This window comes from Poecilia mexicana, unplaced genomic scaffold (assembly GCF_051168715.1).
Source record: "Poecilia mexicana isolate PSO_F unplaced genomic scaffold, ASM5116871v1 scaffold_13, whole genome shotgun sequence".
In the NCBI taxonomy this organism is placed as follows: domain Eukaryota; kingdom Metazoa; phylum Chordata; class Actinopteri; order Cyprinodontiformes; family Poeciliidae; genus Poecilia; species Poecilia mexicana.
Window position 1 is genome coordinate 25,674,880 of NW_028263382.1, and position 24,671 is coordinate 25,699,550.

The 24,671-nt window shown below is 40.0% G+C and overlaps 1 protein-coding gene across 1 annotated transcript in view; it reads right to left on the reverse strand.

The window, feature by feature from the left end:
- Nucleotides 1–24,671, reverse strand: part of rsrc1 (arginine/serine-rich coiled-coil 1) — a 138,725-nt gene that overhangs the window by 102,610 nt on the left and 11,444 nt on the right. Inside the window, exon 4 of the mRNA XM_014990682.2 lies at nt 8,041–8,241. Coding sequence (XP_014846168.1) covers nt 8,041–8,241 — 201 coding nt within the window. The remainder of the gene's footprint in view (nt 1–8,040; nt 8,242–24,671) is intronic.

Here is a 24,671-nt window from a genome sequence, read left to right on the forward strand (position 1 = left end):
AACATTCCAACAACATCGTGTGTATAAGTAAGTACTGTATGCATGTGTGAATGAAAAACTGCATGAAACCGATCTCGAATCTGTTTATATGATTGGACTGATTTAATTTAATATTTCTAGACTGGAATCGTTTGTCTTGTAAAGTGCTTTGAAATGCAGCATGTTATGAATTAGCGCTACATAAACAAACTGAAACCAAAGTGAATTACCCTAAACACCCAATCAGGACATAAAAAAACCCTACAGACACTCTTCAAGAAGATATTGTTAATATTATTGCTTTTACACATTTTTGTTCTTGCCTATTAGGTTTACAGAGTTAGCACCAGATGTCTGGGGGTTTTGCATTTTATCACAACCTTTAATTTGTGTGCATAAATGTTTTAATGTGAAAGTGAGGATTTGGGCTGTTTTCCACTTAGAGTTAATCTTATTTTTGTTTGATGACAAAAAAAAAAGCTAATGACTGTGAATAGCTATGGCCCATGAACCACTGCAGCTGCACCCCTCAGTGTATGCAGGCGTTAGCGTACAGGGACGTGAGAGCGTCTGGGTGGGTGTACTGTCCCCCCTTTTGCATGTAGACATCACTTCAACTTCCATCGTTTACCACCCACCCAAAAAAAAGAAAAAAAGAAAAAAAAACACACACACACACACACACACACACACCCACATGACTTTAGCCTCACCCATCCGTGTCTCTTCTTGCTTCTGGCCACCAGACTCACCTTCCCCTCCACAAACTCCCCCTCTCCCTCCCCCTCAATTGGTGTGCACACAAATAAAAACCCACACTTACAGCTCACTGATTCAAGTCAATGCGAGTGTATGCTAACCTTCCGAGGACGGCGTTTGAAGTCTTTTTACCTCCCCAGACCCACTCTCCCAGTGCCAGACACAGCCTAAAGTCCTGCAGACACTCACAGCAGCCTGTGGTCCCATCCACACCACCCATACACACATTCCCAGCAGGCTGAGAGGCAGCCGCAGGCAGGAGCTACAGACACAAACACACACACACGCACACACTCACGCTTACTTTTTCGGTGTATTATCAAACCTAATGAGCTGATAGATGTTCGACGGAGGCAAAGAAGCAGACAATCAGTTCCTCAGAGCGAGAAAAGACGGGAGAGAAAAATCAACAACGCTAAGTGCAAATGTGTGCGTGATTGTGTCTGTGCTTGTGTGTGGGTTTTTTTTTTATTTTACTTTATTTTCTTTCTACCTCGCAGCATCTCGCCTTTCAGAGGTTAAAGCTGAGTGATGGAGAAGAGCTAGCCAAACCAGGGCCTGCAGGTCCTGCCGGGATCCCTGCGGTGGAGCTGGGCTCTGTTTGGCTTGTCGGGGAGGAGACGAGGTAATGAGGGGAATTATTAAACAATCACATTCGTGGCACTCGGCTGCAATCAGTGAGCACTGCTTTATAGGCACGAATCAGACAAATACCTACGGTGTTAAAAATGTATTCCTATCTTGATAGAAAAAAATTATTCCAGCTGAAGTCCCGGAGACAGAAAATCCTTCCTATGCATCGGCGAGAACATCAATGGGAGGCTTTAATTAAAGACGGGCAGTTATCTCATTTCTTTAACCCTCAGCTCATTATATCAGCTCCGGTATTAAATAATAAGTGTAAGAACATTCAAGGTCTTTGGAGGGATAAGAGGTCTCCATGGCGCTCCCACGGCCTCGCTTTTGCCCACTCTTCGTTCGGCTGACACTGAAATAACTAAGATGGCCCTACGCACTTCAATGAACCAGTGTGGACACCGAGTTCAGCCTAATTGGACAGACCTCGCTGATTGAGCACGAGACGGCGGACTGTTCACGTTCTTCTCCAACCCTGACGATCCGTCACGGAGAAAAAGAAGCTGGCAGAGCTCACGGGAAAGGGCGAGGATTTCTTTTAAAAAAGATAAAGCAATTGAATGTATAGTTTGCCGGGTTTAATCATCTATAACAATTATTTATTTTTTATTTTTTTTATTTTATTTACACACACCAACAATAATATAGAATAGCCCATCTGCTGCTAATTTTTTGTCATTTTGACTGGTGAAGCTCCTTGAGTTTCCCTCCTGTGACTGACCGCATTGTTTCCACACAAAGATATTTGTTGTACCAGTAAGAAAGGGAAAAGTGTAGCCTTCACTGAGCCAGTTGACTGGCACTGGGCAGCAATATGTAGGGGAGGGGTATGCGACTCTTTGCTTCTTACTACTAGGGATGACTAAGATTACTCCATCGGTTTTTCTGGTGACTCACTTAAACAACTTTAAATATTGGGAATGGTATGACGGAATATTTGAAAAAAGTATTTTGTTTTGCAAATATCTTCTTTTGTTTTTCTTTTTGTAATTTTAGCTCTTGCGCCCTTTTATGAACAGTAACCTGACAGAAAAGAAAGTGGAGACCAAAGAGAATGACTTGCAGCAAACGGGTCAAGTCCAGGAATCGAACCTGGGACAAACTCCATCAAGAACTATCGCCTCTGAACATGGTGTGACTGCTCTACCAACTGAGCCACGCAGAAACCCTTGATTACTGTTTAGGAGAACTAAAAATGATGTACAAAAAACACACCTTCACCTGGTGAGTATGTGGAATTAAGCTTTCTTTAGTTATTTACCTTTAACTAATTATTATTTATACCATGCAGGATTATGGCTACAATTCAACTGGACCATGCATCACTGAATCTGCGATCTACAGTCCACATAGATGTTCAGCCTGTTTAACCTGATTTCATAGAATCTGACTGATTATATGTTGCTGGTTAAAATAAATTGCATTGATGTACAATATGTACTAAATTAGTGTTAAACGAATAACTGGAATAGTTTTTCAGATAAGAACAAATTTTAAAGAGTTACTTATTTGCACAGATTGCATTCATTTTGCCAGGTTCATTTCAGAGGATTACATCAGGTGAATGGAGAGCGAGCCGGCATTTCTGCAACATTTCAAACCTAAAATTATGTGTAATCATTCAGATGTTGCAAATTAACCATGCACTGATGAACACAGCTTTGAAATGACCAGTAATTCTATATTACTCTTATTTAATCTGTCATCAAAGTAAACTTCAGGAAAGCCTTGTCAGAATTTCTTCAGCTCAGCTCCGACTACGTAAAAAGCTAAACTTTCACAGAAAAAAAAAAGTGATTCCTAGAGGAAGTAAGATGGCACGTTGGACTGAAACTTAACTACTGACCTTGTTCACAAGCCTGACTAAACACCCCTGCACACACACACACACACACACACACACACACACGCACACACACGCACACACACACACACACACACACACGGAGAACCCTACCATCAACCACTTACCCTTTGCCACTGGTGAAAGGCAACAAGATCTCTTAACAACGACTCGTCTTTTTCAATAAATTTTGCATGAAAACATACCGCCGGAGTACCAAGTTGCCTGCTGTCATACTAGAGGAGTCTTAAATGTTTAATGACAACAACACCAAACACATGTGCGCGCACACAGAGTTGGTGTCAGGGTGCCGCTGTGATGGGGCCCCTCTTTTATCCTGACAGACACTATAAAGCTCCGGAGCCTCTTCACCACCCAACCCCACTCTTCGCTCTCCTTCTTTCACCCAGCGAAGGAACCTGGATGGAAATGAAGTTGGAGTGTTATAATAGGTGCATGAGTGTGTGTTTTGGGTGCAGGTGAAAAGGAAGAGGATCACGCTTGCATAGATCCTACCCTCGTCTTTATGAGGAAAAGTCGGATGGGAGGCGAGGGGGGAAAAAAAGGGAGGCGTCTTATTTTAGACAGGATATAAGGTTTCAAAGATTCTGTGACAGAAAAGTCTTTTACATTTTCTTTTGCTAGAATGGGGACTTTTTCTGAGCCCCAAACTCAAGCTTAAACCTCAAACTATTTTAATTGTAACTAGAGAGGAGCACAGGAGGCACTTTGTGAAGGATGCCAGAGATGCTTCTGGTCCTTGTAGGATATCAGGCAAAGGTTTCTCTGCACTCTCGCCAAAAGTCAACCTTGCTCCTGGTGAATGTTGGACCACTTTAGGAGAAAGGTTTGCTTTGTCAAAAATCCAGTGTGTGGTATTCATGGGCAGGAAAGTATAAATAAGGAGAAGAGGCGGCGTGGCGATGAGAGTCAGCTCTTCTACAGGCGATTTCACGCCAGATCTGATTGGTCCACTTTAGACAGGCTTTCTGTAGGTTTCACCAAATCAAATTTAAGACTTTTCAAGACCTTATGAGTGAAATTTAAGACTTGTATCACAACAGAAATGTAGAAAAGAAAATTGCAAATACATAACATCCGATGGGTTGGCAACAGAATTGAGCCAATGGCTAAGACAAACATCGTCCAGCCAACTGGTGATAAATTTGTACTTACCCATAATATACGTACAAAAGCTAGCTAGCTTGACCCTTGGCTAGCTAATTATCTAGCTATCTAATCAATCAGAAATAAAATGATAAATGAACACACCAAGAAACTCCAGGCCTAAATGGTCCTGCTCAAAATTTACCATGCAAGACAACAGGGCACCCCTTCCTCCAGGCTCCTTATCAACATCCCAACAATACCCATTGTTTCCTTTAATGTTAAGGCCCCTCGTGTCCAGTCAGTGTTACAGTTTCATCAAAATGATTCAATCCTAGCAGGTTTAATCAACTTGCCTCCGAGACAGCTGTATCGACCATTTGCAATATATTAACACGTCCACAGGTGGAAATGCAAACACACAGGTACACAAAACAACAAACATCCATGCAGGCAGACCAGCGAAAGCAGGGTCAGAGATAAAGAAAAAGATTCCTATCGATGCTAAAGGATATTGAAGCCTTAATAAGAAAATAGATATAGTCTCCTGGCCTTACGTTGCACTGTTAGCTTTATTTGTTTTTGCGATTGTGATCTAAGAAAGGCAATAGCTTAAAATAAATGGAACACGTTTCCTTCAAAGTAAGGCTGCTATCCCCGCCTCTGTTAAATAATAAACTTAAGACTTGATGTTGTTTTTTAAAGAAGATTAATCAAAGCCTTACATTTGTTGTACAACACTTTGATCAGCTGTTATGTTGTTGTTATTTAAGTCCTTTAGAAATAAATGTGTATGCTATGGTATGGAAAATCTGCACTCAAAGTGAAATGTTTTTATATCGATCATATAGTCAGTTACATATGTTTTACTTCGAAGTTTACAAAACATTGGCCAGCTTGTGCAATTCAAGGTAAGAAAATAATCAAATTGTGAATATTTCAATCCTACCTTCATATTTAATTGGGGCCTGCCATAGCAATGCAGAGGAGGCATGAGGGAAAATAGCAGCATTTCAAAAGAGCTTATATTTTATAAACAATATTGTTATTAATTTGGTGTTAAAAGATGAGCATTTTTTTTTCTGGTAAAGAACTGCCACGAAGTATGAAGCAGATTTTTACTTTCGTGTTGAATGTGTGTTTTATAATATATTTACTTGTAATATATTCATCAGCAATGACAAAAAATTCACCAACTGCGCAATTCTTTAGTATAAGAGAAGTAGTATTTCAAAAGAGCAGAAGAAATCTTATGATTTTTGAATAACAATAATTGTTGTTAATCTGTTGCTAAGAGACGAGCATGTTTTCTCATAACCAAGTGCCACAAAGTAAACATTTGATTTTTACTTTTGCAAAATTTACCAACTTTCTTCTGTCTAAGCAGATAAGCAGTATTTCAAAAGAGTTTATGTTTTATAAACTATAATTAATTTGGTGTTAAGAGATTAGCATTTTTTTTTCTGGTAACGAACGCCACGAAGTTTGAATCGGATTTTTTCTTTTGTGTTGAATGTTTATTTTATAATATATTTATTACCGACAAAAAAATCTTCAGTTTTCTGCTAAATTTACCAACTGCACAATTCTTAAGCATAAGACAAGTAGTATTTCAAAAGAGCAAAAGAAATCATATGTTTGTTGAACATTAACAATATTTGTTGTTAATCTGTTGCTAAGAGACGATTGCGTTTTCTGGTAACCAAGTGCCACGAAGTAAACATCTGATTTTTACTTTTGCAAAATTTACCAACTTTCTTATGTCTAAGCAGATAAGCAGTATTTAAAAAGAGCTTATGTTTTATAAACAAAAATATTACTTGCTATTAATTTGGTGTTAAGAGTTGAGCACGTTTTTCTGGTAACGAACTGCCACGAAGTATAAAGCAGACTTTTACTTTTGTGTTAAATGTGTGTTTTATAATATATTTACCAGCAATGACAAAAAATATTTTCACTTTTCTGCAAAATTCACCAGCTGCACAATTATTTAGTATAAGAGAAGTAGTATTTCAAAAGAGCAGAGGAAGTATTATGATTTTTGAACAAAAACAATAATTGTTGTTAATCTGTTGCTAAGAGATAAGCATGTTTTCTAGTAACCAAGTGCCATGAAGTAAATATCTGATTTCCACTTTTGCAAAATTTACCAACTTTCTTGTCCCTAAGCAGATAAGCAGTATTTCAAAAGAGCTTATGTTTTATAAACAATAACATTAATTATTATTAATTTGGTGTTAAGGAGAGTTTTTTCTGGTAACGAACTGCCACGAAGTTTGAATCTGATTTTTACTTTTGTGTTGAATGTCTGTTTTATATTATATTTGTCACCAGTGACAAAAAAAAAAACATTTTCACTTTTCTGCAAAATTTACCAACTGCACAATTCTTAAGAAGTATAAGGTTAAGTAGTATTTTAAAAGAGCAGAAGAAATCTTAATCTGTTGCTAAGAGACAAGCACATTTTCTGGTAACCAAGTGCCACGAAGTAAACATCTGATTTTTACTTTTGCAAAACTTCCCAACTTTCTTATATCTAAGCAGATAAGCAGTATTTAAAAAGAGCTTATGTTTTATAAACAATAATATTACTGGTTATTAATCTGGTGTTAAGAGATTAGCTTTTTTTTTTCTGGTAACGAACTGCCACGAAGTATAAAGCAGATTTTTACTTTTGTGTTGAATGTCTGTTTTATAATATATTTACCACCAATGACAAAAAAAAAAAAAAAAAAAGAGGCGCAAACAAGATTCACAAATCAGGCCTCTATGGTAGAGTGACAGGATGTATATGGCAACCAGCTTGAATTTAGAGTCAGTCAGTCTGGGAAAAACTAAATCAAAATGAGTGTCAGTACTTATGAAATACTGGATTAATAATCTAAAAAGCCGTGTTTGCCAGATCATTACGTGCTAGTGTGTAGATCTTTGAGGAAAATATACAGAAATGTATATTAGAATAATTTTGTAAGGCAGGTCCAATTAAGAAAAAGTGAAGGGGTGTGACACGTTCAGGTATAGATCTACCAACAATTGTGTACTCCAGTCTCCTCCCTGTCACGTTTGGCAGTATTGTCTTGGGGCAGAATCGGGAATGCGTTTCTGGTAGAAGCAGAGAAAGGCCTCTAAAGGTGTTACAGCGGTAGTGCAGCATAGATGTATCTACTACACTAAATCCAATCTTGGTCTGCATTACAGTCATAAGAGGCCACAAAGTTGCCAGTGAAGATGTCAACCTTTCTTACTCCAGGAAGACGTCCTTTGTTTCCTGACACTAGCTACAAAGACACAGAAGGCGCATATGATCTTGTTTTGTTTCTAGACTTATTGCACCTGACCCCGGAGGGAGGAAAAACAATCACCATGTTGTTCTGGTGACCGAAGCGCTCTTACAAGCTAAACCTGCACAGAGTACGTTTCTACCACTTATTTGTCTGACTGTAACGTTTTTGGGTTTTTTTTCCTGACAGCAGGGAATCGCATGACATTACAAGGTCTATGCCTAATAGCAGGATGGTAGAAGGAGAAAAATATGAGCTGATGGATTGATGAATGGAGGGACTGAGTGATGGATGGAGCAGCAGACTCTCTGGACTCAAAGTTTGTATCTGTATATCACCAATCAACATATTCTGTTTCCACGTGGGGATGGTAGTTTCAAATGAGCTGTGCAGCAGGAGCAGCCGTGTCAACACGCAAATTATTCTTCCGCTCACCTTTTCTTGTCTTTACTCTTGTCCTTGTCTCGGTCTCTTCCTCGGTCTCTCTCCCTCTCTTTCTCCCTGTCCCGGTCGCGGCCCTTGCGCCGACTCCTGTCCCGCTCCCGGCTGTTGCTGCGGCTCCTTTTGCGGCTGTGGCTTGTTCGGTGGCCGCGGCTGCTGCTCCTGCTGCGGGACCGTCGGTGGCGAGAATGAGACCTGGAAGAAGATAAAACCGCTTTTAGCATACGGAGGCCGCATCGGATGAGAAGATTTTCCAAGTCTTGCCACACTGGATTCAGGTCTGGACTTTGACTAGGACATTCTAAAATGTTTCTGGGTAGAGTACTCGGTATCTGGAGTCTATGTTTGCTTTGAACCCAAAGCAGAAAGACATGAACACTTTTAAAGTATTTTTTTTCTTATATAATCTATTTTGTTCTTATGACATTCACACTTCTTAATTTCATACCAGCCTAATATAAATACTTAAGCAAGACAACCCATGTTTCTTTAACCCTTTTCATTACATGTGACTCCCTGCTGTATTTTTAAGTTTCTACTTGAGTTATTTTCTGTATTTATTTACAAAAAGGCCATAAATCATTCTGTCCAAATGTAGTTAGGGCAGTTTCATCAACTAGATGTTTGTGGCAGTAGTGACAGGGAACAAAACTGACAAACAAGATGCGTGAACCTGGAATTTGTAGATGCAGAACAGAACAGGTAATGTTACGTCGGATGATTTTTGTACTTCGCAGAGAAAACTCTCCGAGCAAAACATATTTCAGTGTAATGAAGACTTGCAGCTGGGTTTTTGGAACTACAGCAGACCTTAAATCAAAACCAAATTGATGAAATCTACTCAAACACCCATCACAAAATTAGATCAGCACTGTATAGATTGCATTATACTATCACAGCACAGTAATGTTTGCATCCTTTAAACCACAAAACGATACTTAATCTGATCAAATTTCCCAAGAGTGGAAGGATTCATCTTTCATTGGATGGGTGTAATAATAGTTCTATACAAACCAATACACCATAAAACACACACGCACACGCAAACACACACACTGCAGAAATGGAGCCAATTAGAGACGGGCTTAGAGGAAGACCTGTCCTCAGTATTGATCCTGACGCTGGACCTCTGGTCTCCGAGAGATTTACAGTGGAAGATTTACTTTGTTAGCTGTAGCACACAAAAATTTATACACTGATTTAAACAGCAGAGAAAAAAAAAATCTAAAGTAATTTATGTGGCATTGCAGCTAAATGATCTAATAAACCCTATTTATGGTCACAGTACATAACACAGACATGCTGTATAAATATGAGTGTTTATGTGATTGCAGTTTGTGTCTCGAGCACATTGTGTGCTTGTGCGTGTGTGTGTGTGTGTGCGTGTGTGTGCTGTGTATCAAACGGGTTCTGGGTTGTGGAGTTGGGGGAGAGCCATGATTGGTTGCCTCGGTGGAAATCGGCAGCTGAGATGCCGTTATTTTCCATCATCTATCATTTTATTGATTTGTCTATAAAAACAGTCAAACCTGCTGTCCGCGAGCTTTATTGCTTTCCCCCCTTTATTAGTTTGCAGTTTGGGACATCCAGAGCTGTCTCTCTCCCAACAGAGAACTAATCATTTTCTTCAGACACCTGTCACCACCCTAACAGACAACACTCTGACAACTGTTGCAATCAATTAGGCCCCGGCGATCCTGATCACCCGAGGGCCACTGAGGCGTGTCAAAGTCACTCCGTGAGGGAATCTTGGGGAAAAGGAAAAAAAGAGGATAAAATAAATAAAAAATAAAAAAAACCAAGGCACTTTTTCCAAAGTCACTGATGCCCAAGCAAAGAACTTTCTTTTTAGAAGTTAAAGTCTCAAAACGATGAATGTTTTTTTTATTATATTTTGACTTGTTTTGTGCAGGAATAAACCACTGGATCAAGACGTTAATCCCTAACACACAGTGAGAAATACATTATATCGCAATAACTTATCCTACGGTGAAAAAGTGAGAAAAAGTGACAAGGGTTAGAAAGCAAAAGAGAGGAGAAAAGCAACAGCTATGAATCTGTCATTCGTTATCCACTTTATGGACTCTTGATGATAATTTTTGGTTGGTGGATCTGCCCTCCATTCGGACTGACTAAGAACTGGGCCAGCTTGGCCCATTACAGTTTGCTTACCAGTTATATGTTCAAGCATCTTGAGGTAAAAAAAAAAACCATGCACAGCTTTTATTTATGGATTTTACTTCAGCTCTTAATACGATTCGACTCCACATCTTGCTGAACAAACTCCTGCACCATCTTAATCTTGAGGTTGCTTTAGTGAAATAGATCTTAGACTTTTTACATGCACAGGCCGACAATCGGAGCTTGCAGTTGACACTGTTATAGTCAGTCTGCTGCAGTAGGAAGGGATTCATCATGGACCTGTTTTTTGACTACTTTGTGAAGTGGTGTGATGAACATTGCCTGAAGCTGAATGCCAGAAAAACAAAGGACATGGAGATAGAGTTCAGGAAAACGACCCACCCTGCTGTACCAACAATAATCAATGAATCTCTAGTGGAAACTGTGGACAGTTACAGATGCCCTGAGACAATCGTGGACAATTCAACTTCGACCACAACACTGCAGCAACTTGAAAGGAGGGCCTAAAATGACTATTTTCAGTGAAATCTGAATCGTTTTAGCTTTGATAAAACACTCCCGTTTTTATGTCGCAGATCTTTTATCGAGTCTGTTTCAACATTTGGTGTTACTGCTTGGCATGGCAATGTGTCATTGAAAAATAAGAACAGTCTGTTCTGTCTTATTAAAACGGCCAGCAAAATAATTGGCATTCGGCGGCGCCCCATGTCTGATATCTGGAACAGACAGATTGTGAAAAAAGGTCAAAACAACCGTAGCCAGCAGAGACCATCCCTTTTAGAGGAATTTGTTCTCTTTCCCTCAGGTCGAAGGTACAGGTTGCCTTCTATAAGGTCCAATCTTCCAACGCCAAGGTTGCCCTTTGTCAGCGATTTTGCTCGTAACCTTAATGGATGGAAGTCCTAGGTGCAGCCAAAGTGTTGAGGGGATCCGATTAGGAGTTTACGTGGCCTTATGATCGGGTCGCTCCTTTGTGCAGATGATGTGGTTCTGTAGGCTTCATCAGATTGTGATCTCCAGATTTCTCTGGAGCTCACAAGCTAACAGCATGCAGATGAATACCTCCGAATTCGAGACCATGGTTTTGAGCCGGAAAAATGCAGAAAGACCTTAGACCAGGTTTCAAAGATTATTATTAAAAACAACTCTGTGTAGTGTGTTTTTCTTTCCCACCGGAAGCAATCTTGACTTCGTGTTTCTAATCTGCGTTTCATTCCTGGAGCAAATCACAGATGAAGCTATTGCTGCCATTACCCATGTGTAGCCTTATTCTTAGAAAATGTGCGTCTAGCTTACTCTGTTTTGTTGATAGACAAAGCAATTGTCAGAGATTGCTCACATAAACTCTGTGAATTCTTTTTTCAAGAGAAAGTACACTCGTCCCTGCGCTCTTGCGTTTATTTGTGCTTCTTTTCTTAGACTTGAATATCAGTGTTTTTCAATTCACCTCACTGTTCTGTCACTTTACAGCTGCTTGGGGCAGAAAGTATACCACTTCCCTTAATAAGACAAGTTTTGTCTGAGGATTCTTTCTCTAAAAGAGAGTGTTTCATTAAATATGCTTGCTAAGGAGGAAAGTTTGCTGCATCGTCAACAGATTTATGAAATCAGCTGGTTTCCCTAAGACTGCTTCTTCACTGTGCTATTAATTGATTGGACCAAACTGGACTCCAGATAACCAAATATAAATGGGATCTGAATGATTTGCCTGGAAATGACATTTATTGTAAATGTCTGTTTTACAAATAAACCGAACTGCATCGAATCGGTGGTTTAGTATTCTGCCCAGGCACACTTGGAAACGTTAACTGGAAAGTTTAAGGCTCGAATCAGCTAAATGCTGATCTGCTCAGGATAATAAACATAACGACACATGTGATTCAGAGGTACATGTGAGAGTGGTCGCAAGAGGTGTGATTTATAGTGTTTAATGCACTGCACACAACTTGACAAGGCCAAAGTCAGAAAATGAGTTCTAATGGAAAAAACATGAAGAGAACCATAAATGAGTTAACATTGTTTGTGTATGTTTATAATCAGCAGTACATGAGGAAAAATGCAACAAAGCCACAGAGTTCCAAGTCTGAATCCTGTATTTATAGCCAAGCAAATTTTGGCCAGAAGCAGAGGAAGCAATAACCCCAGTTCAGCTTCTCCGCTCTTGTTCTCCCTTCCCTTTCTCCGTCTGATGGCAACACAAACATCCCACTTCTGGGGTGTGCAGCAAATTAAATTTACTGTAGTTAATAGAGTGAGCCTGTGCTGCTAAATGTCAATTTCCTGACCAAGTCCTTCCCCTTGGAGAATGATTAGCTAATTTGAGGCTGGGAATAAATGGGCTAATGCAGGACACACACAGATAAACAGCCCCAGTTGGACCCCATTCCAAGCTCTTCCCCTGCTTTACATTTCATTGGCTTTATTATCTCCAGGGAAAATGGGTCCCCCTATGACCTAAACATATTTTCATTTCTAATAAAAGGCCCTTGCTGCTTGCCCCCACATGCAACCCACCCACATACAGACGGCCCCTCGCAGCCTTCTACCTCCATTCGTTCCTCGTTTCATCGTCCAATCCATTATATCGGAGCTCTGCAATTGGCTGGGACCATTTTCCTGGTGAATTATCAATAGAGTAATTATGCTCCATGTTGGGAGCTGGGCTGAAGCTTATCGCCGCTGACCCCCCACGGCGTGCAGGGATATGATCCCTCACCACGGCCCATTGGGGTAATTATGTGTCCGGGTGTGAAGCTGGATGGTGTGCTGCCTTTATCTGTATTCTATTTCTGTTTTCATTGAAAATTGGACATTAACGGCAGCCATGCGATACCCACTAGTGTCAGATACAGGTGAGCGTCTCCACTGGAATCTGACCCCAGCCAAATCATTATTCATAGTACATCATTTGGCAGAAACAGACGGATCGCCCGAGAACCGTTCCTCTAACCTTATCTTCCCCCCATTCAATGCGGTGATGGACAATCACTGTTTTATTTTTACCCCAAACTGCCAACCCGGGAGGGGAAGACAATGGTAGGCTTAGCTTTAAATTATATGAATTCTGTAAAACATGGAGCTCATCTCATCAGTGATGATACCCAAAGGAGCTAGCATGCCCATTAAGCCAGTGTGCCACAGCAGTGTTGATGTCCTTGTAACTTTAACCCATTTCCATCTTGGTAGTCTCTCATGGCAGCCTGACTGACGAATGATTAGCTAAAAAGCAGAAATGCACTTCCAATGTAAAATGATGGCCATCTTGTTTTCCTGAATGAAAATGGCAGCGTATGCAACAACAAACAAACACTTTTTATCTTAAATCTTACATTGTTTTACATTTGCATATCTAAAGAAGCATCTATAGGAGTTTCCTTAAGCAAAGGTTTTCATTTTACTAATAGCTACAGCTTTTTAAAGTTTATGTTTCCTTCAGCAGGTACTGGAACACGAGTGCTAAAGTAAACGGTTGTCATGGAGACTTGATGATCCTGTGCTGCTAATTTCTAAAGGTTAGATTAGGTTATTTTAGGGATTTTGCCTTCCTTACCATGATCCTCTCTATGCGCAACAGCAAAATAAACATTGTTTTCCCCAGTTCCAGTCATTTCACACTTCTGGTATTTCAAGTGGTTCAATATGCTGTGTAACTTAACTAGCCTCTTAGCCATTTAATGGAGAAACAAGCCCACAATGCCCCAACAATGGGGTGCATTTCAACATACACTGCAGAATACAAATTGAATTCATTTGAACAGTCCATCTGGATCTTGAAATCTCCATTTAAAATACAGAAAACAACAGGTTCCCAGGGTCTTAATGCGGCGTCTGTATTCGGAAACATCTGGTTGTTCAGATATACTCATATTTACAAGCTATGCTGCATTTATCCATCCTTTCCATCCTGACCTACCTCAGTCTTTGTCTTATTGAGCTAGTATAATAATACTGGTTCATGTCTACAACAGTGTTCAGTAAAAGCCATATGTGGATGTTGGTGAAATAAAAAACTGAAAAAAAAATCTGTTGGTATGTATGCACTAACCTACATCGACGCTGAACTGGCATTTTCCCTTGAAACTTTACCATTAATGACAGACTGAGGGGAAAAAGTGTCATTTGGTAGGAACCTGCTCCAAGTAGAAAGCGGTTAAGAGTACATGACTATGCATGTCATATGAAGGTAGATCAATAAAAAGAAGGATTTGAAATGCATATGTCCTGAATGCTTCTGGAATGAAAAGGGTTTAAAAAAAAATCAAGAACAGAATCAACTGGGAAGTCCCAATGTGAACAGTAAATATTTAGATCTAATTGTTGGACAATACAGTTTATTTTACCAGAGCAACACAGACTAATAAGTAATCAAAAAGTACCCACAAGCCACATGGAAACTACCGAAAAACTCGCCAGTCAACTTTCCAAGCAGCTGATTGAAAAGGAAATGAGTCTATTAAATCTAAGGCGATCCACGTTTGAAGAACTTCATTAATGTGCCGTTCCCCGTCGAGTTATTTCCAGTGACGGTGGCTCGCAGCAGCTTCATGTTCAACTAAAAAGTGACTTTCCTTTTTCTTTTTCTTTTTTTTTCTGCTGCCATTTCAACGTATCTAAAAGCACCTTGAGTGAGCAATGAGCATTTCCTGCTGCCAAAAAGACGTGGAAAGCAGCTGTTCCCGCCTGACGCTGCCTGCTGAATGGAATGCAAATATGTTAACCATCCAGAATTTATTACTTTTGAGTGCTCTTCAAACGCAACGGCAGACACAAGTTTAATTTATGATATTCCTCTAATTATGAGAGCTGTTGAAATCATTTCCCAAGCTGCCTCCTCCCTCCGAGCAGCCGCATTATCTGTTCCCCTGGTTCACAGAACACGCACGCACTCTGGCTCGGCTCCGCCATCCGCCGCGCACGGCTCTGCGAAAACATAAATATAGCTCCGCACGCTAAATAACACGCCGGGAATCACTGGAAAGTAGCTGACTGTGAGCACAATTAACACAGCAAAAGATGGAGCATGAAAGATTCGGAGAAACATTTTTTTTTTTTTTTTTACTCCCCTCTCTCTCTTCGTTCCCCCCTCTGCTTCATAAAAGCGGTGTTTAGATTTGTCATAATCTTCAGTTTGCTTTTAATTTAGCAGTCGTCAACACAAACGTCTGCGATGCCGCGAAGCAGAAATGAGACCCCATGCAGGCCACCCACTCGCTGTGTCCCACCAAGGCACACTCACACAGTCAGATTCAGCCCACAAGCCACAAGGTCAAGTCATTTAGCAGAGTTCAAAGGCCTTCAAAGGCACCTCAGATCTATATGAACCTACAACAGTCAGCCACCGATGAGGGAGAAGACGACGTTCAGCAGCTAGACGCGGACGACATCTGCATGCTTGCATATGTGCACGAGTAGGTGTGTGTTGTTAAATGCTGCATGCGTACAATGCCCAGCCACATACGACTAGCATCACTCCTCGTCGCAATCCTAAACGTGGCAGTCTGGCGCGCCCCCGCGACCCCTGACCTCCGTGCAGCCGCAGCTCGACATGACACCCATTAGCAGCTGGAGTTATGGGGAAGGGTTTTCTGTGTGGCCCGGCTCAGCCGTTCAGTCCAGACACGAGGTCAAGTGGAGGTCTCTTTCTCAACTAGGTGCTAACTTGCCAACTCTCTTACAGCCACTCGCGCAACCAGAACCCACTTTTTTCCCTCCGTTCCTTCTCGTGCACATTAGGTGTAGAAACAATTAGATACTCTGTGGTCGAGTCAGGAGAGAGCTGTTTTGGTTCTCAGCGCCTCCACTACTCCATTAAGTAGTGGGCCAGAATCTTGTGGCGTCATAACTTTAGTAAAAAATATCAGCTTCACTGTGTTTAATTTGACTCAACTCAGTTCAGTTTATCGTATTTATAAAGCACAGTTCTCCACGATGCATTTTGGTGCTGAGCATAGATGGATAAAATGTAGAGGGTCTCTACACCATGGCTGTATTTTCTAGATTTTCTCTAGTTTTTGAGCATTTGAGTGCAAAATATCGACCTCGAAACTGCTTGAATGTTGGTTGGATTATTTTACTCATTAATTCCACAAATTAGGAAGCAGGACAATCCTTAAACCAGCTTCTAATTTTCAGAGTGTGGTGTCATCAGTCTATTTAGCACTAGTTTAGATTAGCTCTGTTTCAAAATCTAAAACTCAATGTAGATTTTTCAAAATAGAGATTGTGAACTTTGGTGTTTATTATTTTGTTTGTAAAAAATTTTTTAAAGATAGTTTTAGAGCTTTTCTGGCGAATTAGTCTATTTTAAGGTCACTTGTCGAGTTGAACTTGAATCTAACGCAGACTGGTAAGCAAAAAGACAGTTTGTGTGAATACCATGTAATGCACTGATATGTAAATTTGGGCCAACATCGATATACAATATCAATATTGCTGTTAAAATGAAGCAATTCTACTTATTATTTATATATTTCACCACACTTTTGACACTTTGAAAAAAACGGCAACACTACCAACTCCCCACAATCCTGTGTGCATCACTCTCACTGCCTCCTGACCAACCTCGTTCACTCTCCCTGCAGAAACACACTGCAACAAAAAGGAAATAAACATCATTTGTTAATATCGGACTGATACAGATACCAAAACATTTAAAAAATGACTAATATCAGCCAATCTTGATATTAGGGATGATAGTGCATCCCCGGTGCAACTCGTCAGATAATTCAAAAATCAAAACACCAATGGGTAAAATGTTTACGTGCCGACGTGACAAATCAATGATAAAAGTAGTTTTAAAAAAAAATATAAACCCATTTTCTTTTAGACAACAGAAGAAAAATGCTTTGAAAAACTTTATTTTCTTCCAGACTTAACCAGACCAGAAAACAAAAAAACAAATTCCATACATCTTAAGAATGTGCTGGTATGCTCCAATGAGACGCAAAGAAAACAGGTGAAGGACAATGGGAGGACTAAGCACTGAAAAGAAGGGATAGGAAAATAACCCTCGACATGGCAGTAAAGAACAAAAATAGAAAAAAAAAAATAGAATAGAAAAAGTGATTCTGGGTTTATGGAGAAGACAGAGCAGACAGCCGTGCTTTTCACATCAAGCTGGCTCCAATTAGCAGGTGTGCTCTCAGACACTCACTGCCCCCCCCCCTCCCTCCTTCACTATGGTCAGGGAAGATGTATTTTTCTGCCTTTTATACGCATATATTTATGAAGTGATAGGAGATCTAAGGGCCTTTAGCATAACAGCCTTTTACTGTTTAAATGTGCGGCTGCTCGGGCCCCGTGTGCTTAAGTGATTTAGAAACCTCACAACTCCGGTATAAGAAAAATCATAAACGCTGAGACAAACCATGTGGGCGGACTGTAAAAGGCATGGAGGAACAGGACGACAAAAAGCAGGCACACATTCCACTATTAAAAGGAAACTACACTTAATTAAACACCCAAGACACAAATGGAGTAGCGCCCCATAAAAAGCGGGGGAAAAAAAAAAAAAAAAAAAACAGAGAAAAGAACAGCGGCAATAATTTTGCCTCTTCGCTGGAATAACATCGAGTTGTCTTCTGACAGAACAGAGACTTCCCTCACAAAGAAGTTTCAAGAAGATCATTTTTGTTTCCCATACGCTGTCAAGGCTGAACAAGGAGGAGAGGAGGAAAACACACAAAGAAAAACCAACAAGTGAATAGCGAAGAAAAGGCTCCCATCCTCAGAGAGAAAAGCCCTCTCCTCTCCAATAAGGCTCTCGCTTCACAGACCATATAGGGCAGATTTTAGCTTCTTTTCAAATTATGAAGGGGGGAATTTCTGCAACGCGAGAATCCGACAACATACCGCCTTCGTCTGAGCAGATTCAACGCGCTTCTACTAAAGATGCACAGAGAAATTGTCCGGTGACTGGACTTGGATGGTTTCGAACTTGATCGGCTCTGATTTGAAACAGTGAATGCACCGCACCCGAACGACGTAGGGTCCAATTGACAACACCTTTCTGTCTCGAGGTTGTTACTGAGTGAAAAAGAGAATTAGCTACTTTTAGCATCAAGGAGAAGTTCGAAAACAAAGTTTGGAAGCACACAAGATCTAGGAAGCTTATAGGAAAGAAAATATTTTCCATAGAGGAGTGTAGGCTCGTTTCTGCTCCCTCTTTTAAGCAGGCAGTCAGACTCCAACAGAAAATAGGAAGCTGAACATACTAGATACCAAAGTTTTATTCATGTTACTAGCTGTACAGGGAGTACCCACAGCTGCTGTGCTCTTTGAGCCAACAAAAGATATAAGTGAAAGTTAAAAATGTGAACTGTGTACTTATTTTGTGGTGGTTTAAAAATAAGAGGAATTCTGTTTCTCTGCAGAGCTGAGACACAGACTGCTCTCTTGCACACAGTGTGACATCACCTCTGCTTCTACTATAAATAACTAATAATCAAGAGCAACAGGAAAGCTCATCCATAGTTAAAATTCAAAAATGCTTTTCCTCTTAAATGCTACAAAGAAAACACCTGTTTATTTTTGAAACAATCTTAAAGAAAAATGTAATGTTTTTTGCACCTTAGTCCCATAAGCCAAAAGACTGGCATGTGTTTTTAGATTTCCAGTGATGCAGAGAGACATGGCTCCATACGTTCTGGTTGTTTTTGTGTTTTTGAGAAAATTGTTGTTTTATTTTACTGTGCAGAATTGCATTCAGACATTTAAAAAAAATGTCCAGACAACTGACCAAAAATGTATTTTCTTTTTTAGAATTATTTTGAAGAATCAGAAACAAATCAGTAATAAAAGCTCAGAGCTTTAAAAAAAAAAAAAAGCATGTATGTCTCTAAAGATAGTAAAAATTTACTTTTTTCTTAATTTATGCCCAAATATCTTTTATACAAACAAACAAATTACTGCAGTTTTAATATTAACCATTTCATGCATGAATTATGATCCCTTGTGTCAGGACTTTTTTTTAAAAAAAATTTCTTAAGGCATAAAAAAAGGTAGGGAAAAAATGTGTAAAAACAATTTTTTTATTTTATTTAGGTGATCAATTGTAATTTTCTCCAAATACAAAGTTGTTATTTGAAAAATACATCAGTAGTATTGGTCTTTAGGGGTTATCTGATGTCACAATATTTTTTTTTTTACCTGCAAGAGTCGTCTACAGTAGAAGGAGGGACCGGGTCGGTCGGCATGCTTTTTTGTCTGTCAGCCATATTGGATTTAACAAAAATAATTTCTTGCATTTGCAGCTGATGGTCAGTAGTTGATGGTGTATTTTATGATCCATTAGTGTCCACTTCAGTGGTCTGTGTGCATTTATGACATAAAAATCCACAAGAAGCACAAGAAAATAGCTTCTAGAAAGCTGTCCACTGTAGAGAAAGGGTTAAGCAAATCCTTAGACATGTATGATTACATAACAAGTAGATTGTAGTTATTCTAATCCAAATGAGAAATGTTCATTTTATTTTGGTATGCAAAATCTAAAGAAGAAGTTCAGCAACAAATTTAGTCTGTGTTCAAATCCCAAACCAAACCGGTTTGACAAAACTGTTCACTCCATTTAAAATAAGCATTTTTTTCTTCATGTTAATGCCAAAATTGTGGTTGAAATTTCTGAACCTCGGCACCGACTCTTTCTGCTGTTTGTACAACACAATACCCGGCCACAACTATCTCCTCTTGCTTCTCCTGTCCTCTGCTCAGCCAAACCCCAACTGGATAGACGGAGCAAAAAAAGAAGGACAAACCTCAAATATAAAACCCTCATGAGCACACCGAGAAAGTGTTTCATTACTTTCAAACCGACTGTCAAGTTTTCTAGTCAAGACGCACACGATATTCATTTCAGCTATTGATTCTCCTTTTTTTTTTTTTTTTTTGCTTTCACAGCTATATTCCCAAATGTGAGAGTGAAACCACATGTTGGCGGGTGTGTTTGCGTCGTGCTTTGCTTGTCCAAAGTGAACTGACAAGTGCAGGCAGTGGTTTCATTAGCAGGCAATTTGCTCTCGAGTTGTTCAGAGAGGACAAAAGGTGTGTCACAAAGTTGTTGTTTGTTTTTGACAACACACACGCCTCTGCTTAGAATAGGTTAAATTAAGTACTTGGACACAGAAACCTACACTAGAGATCTAAACAGTATTTTTTTTTTTTTATGCCAAATTATATCAAAACTTTGTACATCTTTAGTTTGAGATAACAAGCATAAGGGAACCTAAAAACAAAATGCAAAACAACTTCCACAGGTGATCTGACACGCATCATCCTTTGTTGACACACTTTTTAAAGGATCAATTTACAGCTACGTTGTTCAAATATATCAACATACGAGTCAGAACATCTCTCATCAGCTGACCGAAGAGATTAAATAATGAGATTTTAGGGTTTTGCTTTTTTCATTACTTTCTTTTAATTCAGAAATTGGCATACATTGTCTCAGTATTTGGTAGAATTGCCTTTTTAAACTCTATGACTTGGGGGAAACATCCTTCCTCAAGATGTTGTTTCAGAATTTGTACATTGTTATTTCTTCACAATGCCAGCTTTTTATTGAGTTCATGAGGCCCACCTGGAGTATGATCAGTTACGATTGTGTTCTGTTCTGACCTTATATTTAGAAATATAACAATATCAACAAGGCCAAGCAGCTGACTTTTAATTTCACCAGACAACAGGACGTCTCAATAAATTAAATTATTTCTCCCTGAGTCCTTTTGCAAACGGTAACCTGCATCTCATTTATTGCTTTTGGGGTGATGGCTGCTTCTTCTTCTTCTTTTTCTTCTTCTTCTTCTTCTCTGACCCACCTTTCAGCTTATTTCAACTTAAATGACTCACTTAAGTCTCTGAGTCTTTTGTTCCAAGGATTAATACACACAATTTGCAACCAAACGTTAGCACCTTCGTCACAACCCAGTCTCCTTTCCAAACAGTGTTATGTCTGAACAATCCTGAGGGTCTGTTGAACAGATGAATGTGGATTTGGACATTTTACCCAAGGATCAGCCAGACTTGTGGAGGTCCACAGTTCTTTCCCTGATATCCTTTCCCAATTTATTTTGACGCTTCCCTGCTGCCACACAAGGAAGCAGAATATCTGAGGTTTGCCACAATTTATCTCAAATGCTGAGAATTAACCAAACAGAAGCTTGCAAATCCATGAATTATCATCCAGGCATCCTCAAATTGCTTAAAGGCTTAGTAATCTTAGTGTATGTAAACTTTTAACTTTGAAAAAAAATAAAGTCCCTCATGTTATTCTGGCATTTAGCAAATAGAAATAACCGCAGCAATCCTAACAGACAAAATGTGGCAGAAGTTTAACAGTGGAAAAGGTTGTCTTTTCATGCAATGCATAAAATAATATCCGCCTCCTAATGTATGCATATTAGAAAGTTAACACTTAAGTCTGTGTCAGGGTCCTCCGAGTGTCGGCATCCATATGGTTGGAGCCCCAGCGTGAGCAGCTGACTGAGGTCGGTCCATGCATGCACTCTCAGCTCCAGTCTCAGAGAACTGGCTCAGAACCTGGCCACCAAATCACACACAGCGCGTAAACACAGCCCACCTCCCCTACTTTGTGCACATCTTTAAAAGTATAAGAGCCGCACGCGCGCGGCGGTGTTTATCTGCGCATAAATTAAGACCAGAGGCATTTCGATTAAAAGAAGGGAAGACGGGCAGGGATAAAATGAAAGTTTGGTAATTGAATACTTGTCGGGGTGACCTCGGAACGCGCCGGACCGCCGATGACCTGATGTCCTGCTGGGAGCCTGACACCAGGGTCCGATGTGCTGGTCCGACTATAAGCGGCAGGCAACCAGTGGAGACTCACACACACACACACACACACACACCCCTTCTCTTCACCCCGTCCGTGTCACTGTCTGCCTCGCTCTCTCTCTCTCTCTCTCTCTCTCTCTCTTTCTCTCCCAACCTTCTCCGCCCTGAGCGTTATTAGACCCAGGGCTCTGCCGCCGCTCCCAACAGCTCAATGACAACACACAGGGCCTGCCAATTAGAAATAATTAGACAGTCATTTCAGTGGCAAGTCTTTTTAAGTGCATATATAACGATGCAATGATGCTTATTAGCCGGTCTGAGCCAGCGAGGACCAGGGCCTCAAACGCTTTGGTGCTGGAGAAAATAATTATGCCAGTGATCACAAAGCAAGCTGCACATCTCTGTACTTCACCTCCACGCGTTTCAAAAATCCACTTCATTAGCTCCCGTAATTAATCCTCCATTAATTGCAGGAAAAACCCAGTTTACCTCCCTTCGTTTCTAATTATCATCTTATAAATAGTTATGGTTCTAATTAATGTGTTCATTAGGCAGGATATTTCTCTCAAAGCCTTGCTGGGAGCCAAAGGTCCAGCTCGGCTCTCTCTGAAGCCTAACCAGCCAGAAGGTGAGGCCATCCTGCCTGCATTTGCTTTTATTTTACTACATTCAACCTCCTAATTGGCATTTAAAACCCAATTTGGAAGAACTTCAAGAAGCTTAAATGGGAGCGAGAGACCGAGAGAAGGCTAGAAGGAGGCAGAGAGAGACGGAGATACATTTGGTGTTCATTTTCTTTCTGTTGATCCGGCCAGACGGACGAAGCTTTTCACTGTCACAAAGTAGACGCAAGAAGGGCGGACTGAATGTTATTAGTCTTTGGCATTCTGGAGGTTTCATTGCCAAAACAGGGAAATCTGCCTTTCCACCAAAAAAACAAAAAGGTGGTATTACAGATTTCTACTAGATTTTAGTTATCAAAAGAACAAGATTCTTTGTTTGGTGAACAGATGTAAATATATATGGGCACCATGTCTGGGACATTTCAGTCACAAAGCTTTTAAAAATGTTATATTTGCATTATTTGAGACGCGGTCTTGAAAACGTCTGCCAGCTAATGAATTAACTGGCCAATCTTTGAACTTGAAAAACATTTCAATTTATGGACGTTTTGTCACTGGAGGTACATTGTTACAAAATATATATGTGGTGATTTTTAGACAAACTAAATATTAGCTGATATTAACAACCAATATTTATTTTCATTTTATTGTTAACAGTTTCTGAAAGGGGAGTGAAAGAGCTTGGTAAGGGCTACGTGTTTGGTCACGTCACAGTGATAGTGAAGTAATTCAGTTTGCGGTGAGTTTCACTGAAGCAGTGCTGAAGGGTTTTTTTCAGGGTGTCAAAAGTAAATATTTGTCATCGGCCAAAAGAGATGTCGTATCAGATATCATTATTGGCTCAACCGTTCATAATTATGCATCCCTATTTCACAAGGTTGGAACAGAGAGACAGAGCAACGTTTGAATTGTCAAGACGGTCAAAAAACTTTATATTGTTTTAAGTATAAAACATCTGAATCCGAGACAGCCACGAAAAAAAGTTAATTTTGCATTTTCTGAACCAGTTCTGTTTTGATTTGGTTTATTTTCCTACTGACAGACCAAATCATGACAATTTTACAGCAGAAACTGTTGCTGAAAAATCATATTTCCAACGACTATTGATGCCATGAACGGGGTACACCCCCACAGCGTCACATACTTTCCTACTAATGAACACAAAGTGCATTCAGGCGATCACTTCTGTTTCACTGTTCCGCATATCTGTTGCAGAAAAGTTTCACCTGACCAAAGGCAAGGCACTTGTCTTTATTTAGCACAGTTACACAACCCAATCTGAAGTGCTCTATGGATGTAAAAAGGAAGACAAAAAATACATTTTTATGACTGCATATTAAATGTAAACGGTTCCGTAGGAAGCAATGTTTGCAATAAAAGAACTTTGTATGGAGTCAAGGAAGGAAGCACATCAGTCAGGCTGCCACTTTGTGACGCGCAAAACCTGCCCTGGTGGGGAAAAAAAAAATCAGCTCATCTCAGCTCATCAAACATATTAGTATCCATTTGATTTGTCATAAGAAATCTATGCAATCAGTACAATCAACAACAAAATCTCAACCGTCCGCTTGGCTCACAGGATGTGCGCAGTTCACCTGAGGATGCAGAAGCCTTTGGAGTGTGCTGAAATCGGTACCAAAAGCTTTACAAAAAATAAACACTCAGAAAAAAACCAACAAAACTGACACTGCTTTTCTTTAGCAGGCAGCAACATAAGCTAACAACCATATAGTTGTACTGCCTTGTTTTTCTGACAAAAATCTGTGTTCCCTACCAGTAATTTAAAGATATTTCTTTTATTTAGGGACAGAGTTGCTATTAACTAAGCTTTACTTTAAGATGATAATTCCAGACAGGATTAGAACAAAAGAGGGTGCAGAATAGGATGTGAAGCTGAGCTTTGTTTGAGTCCATTTCATTTGATAACCTGCATGAGAGGAGCGGCTGATGACTGTTGTGAGGTGAACTTTCTGTTTGTGTGTCTGCGTGCTACTCGCTGCAGACTCTACAGCTAGGATGCTACTCGAGGGAGCGGGCCGGTGTGTTGTGAGCCTGCAGGATGCAGGAGTGTGA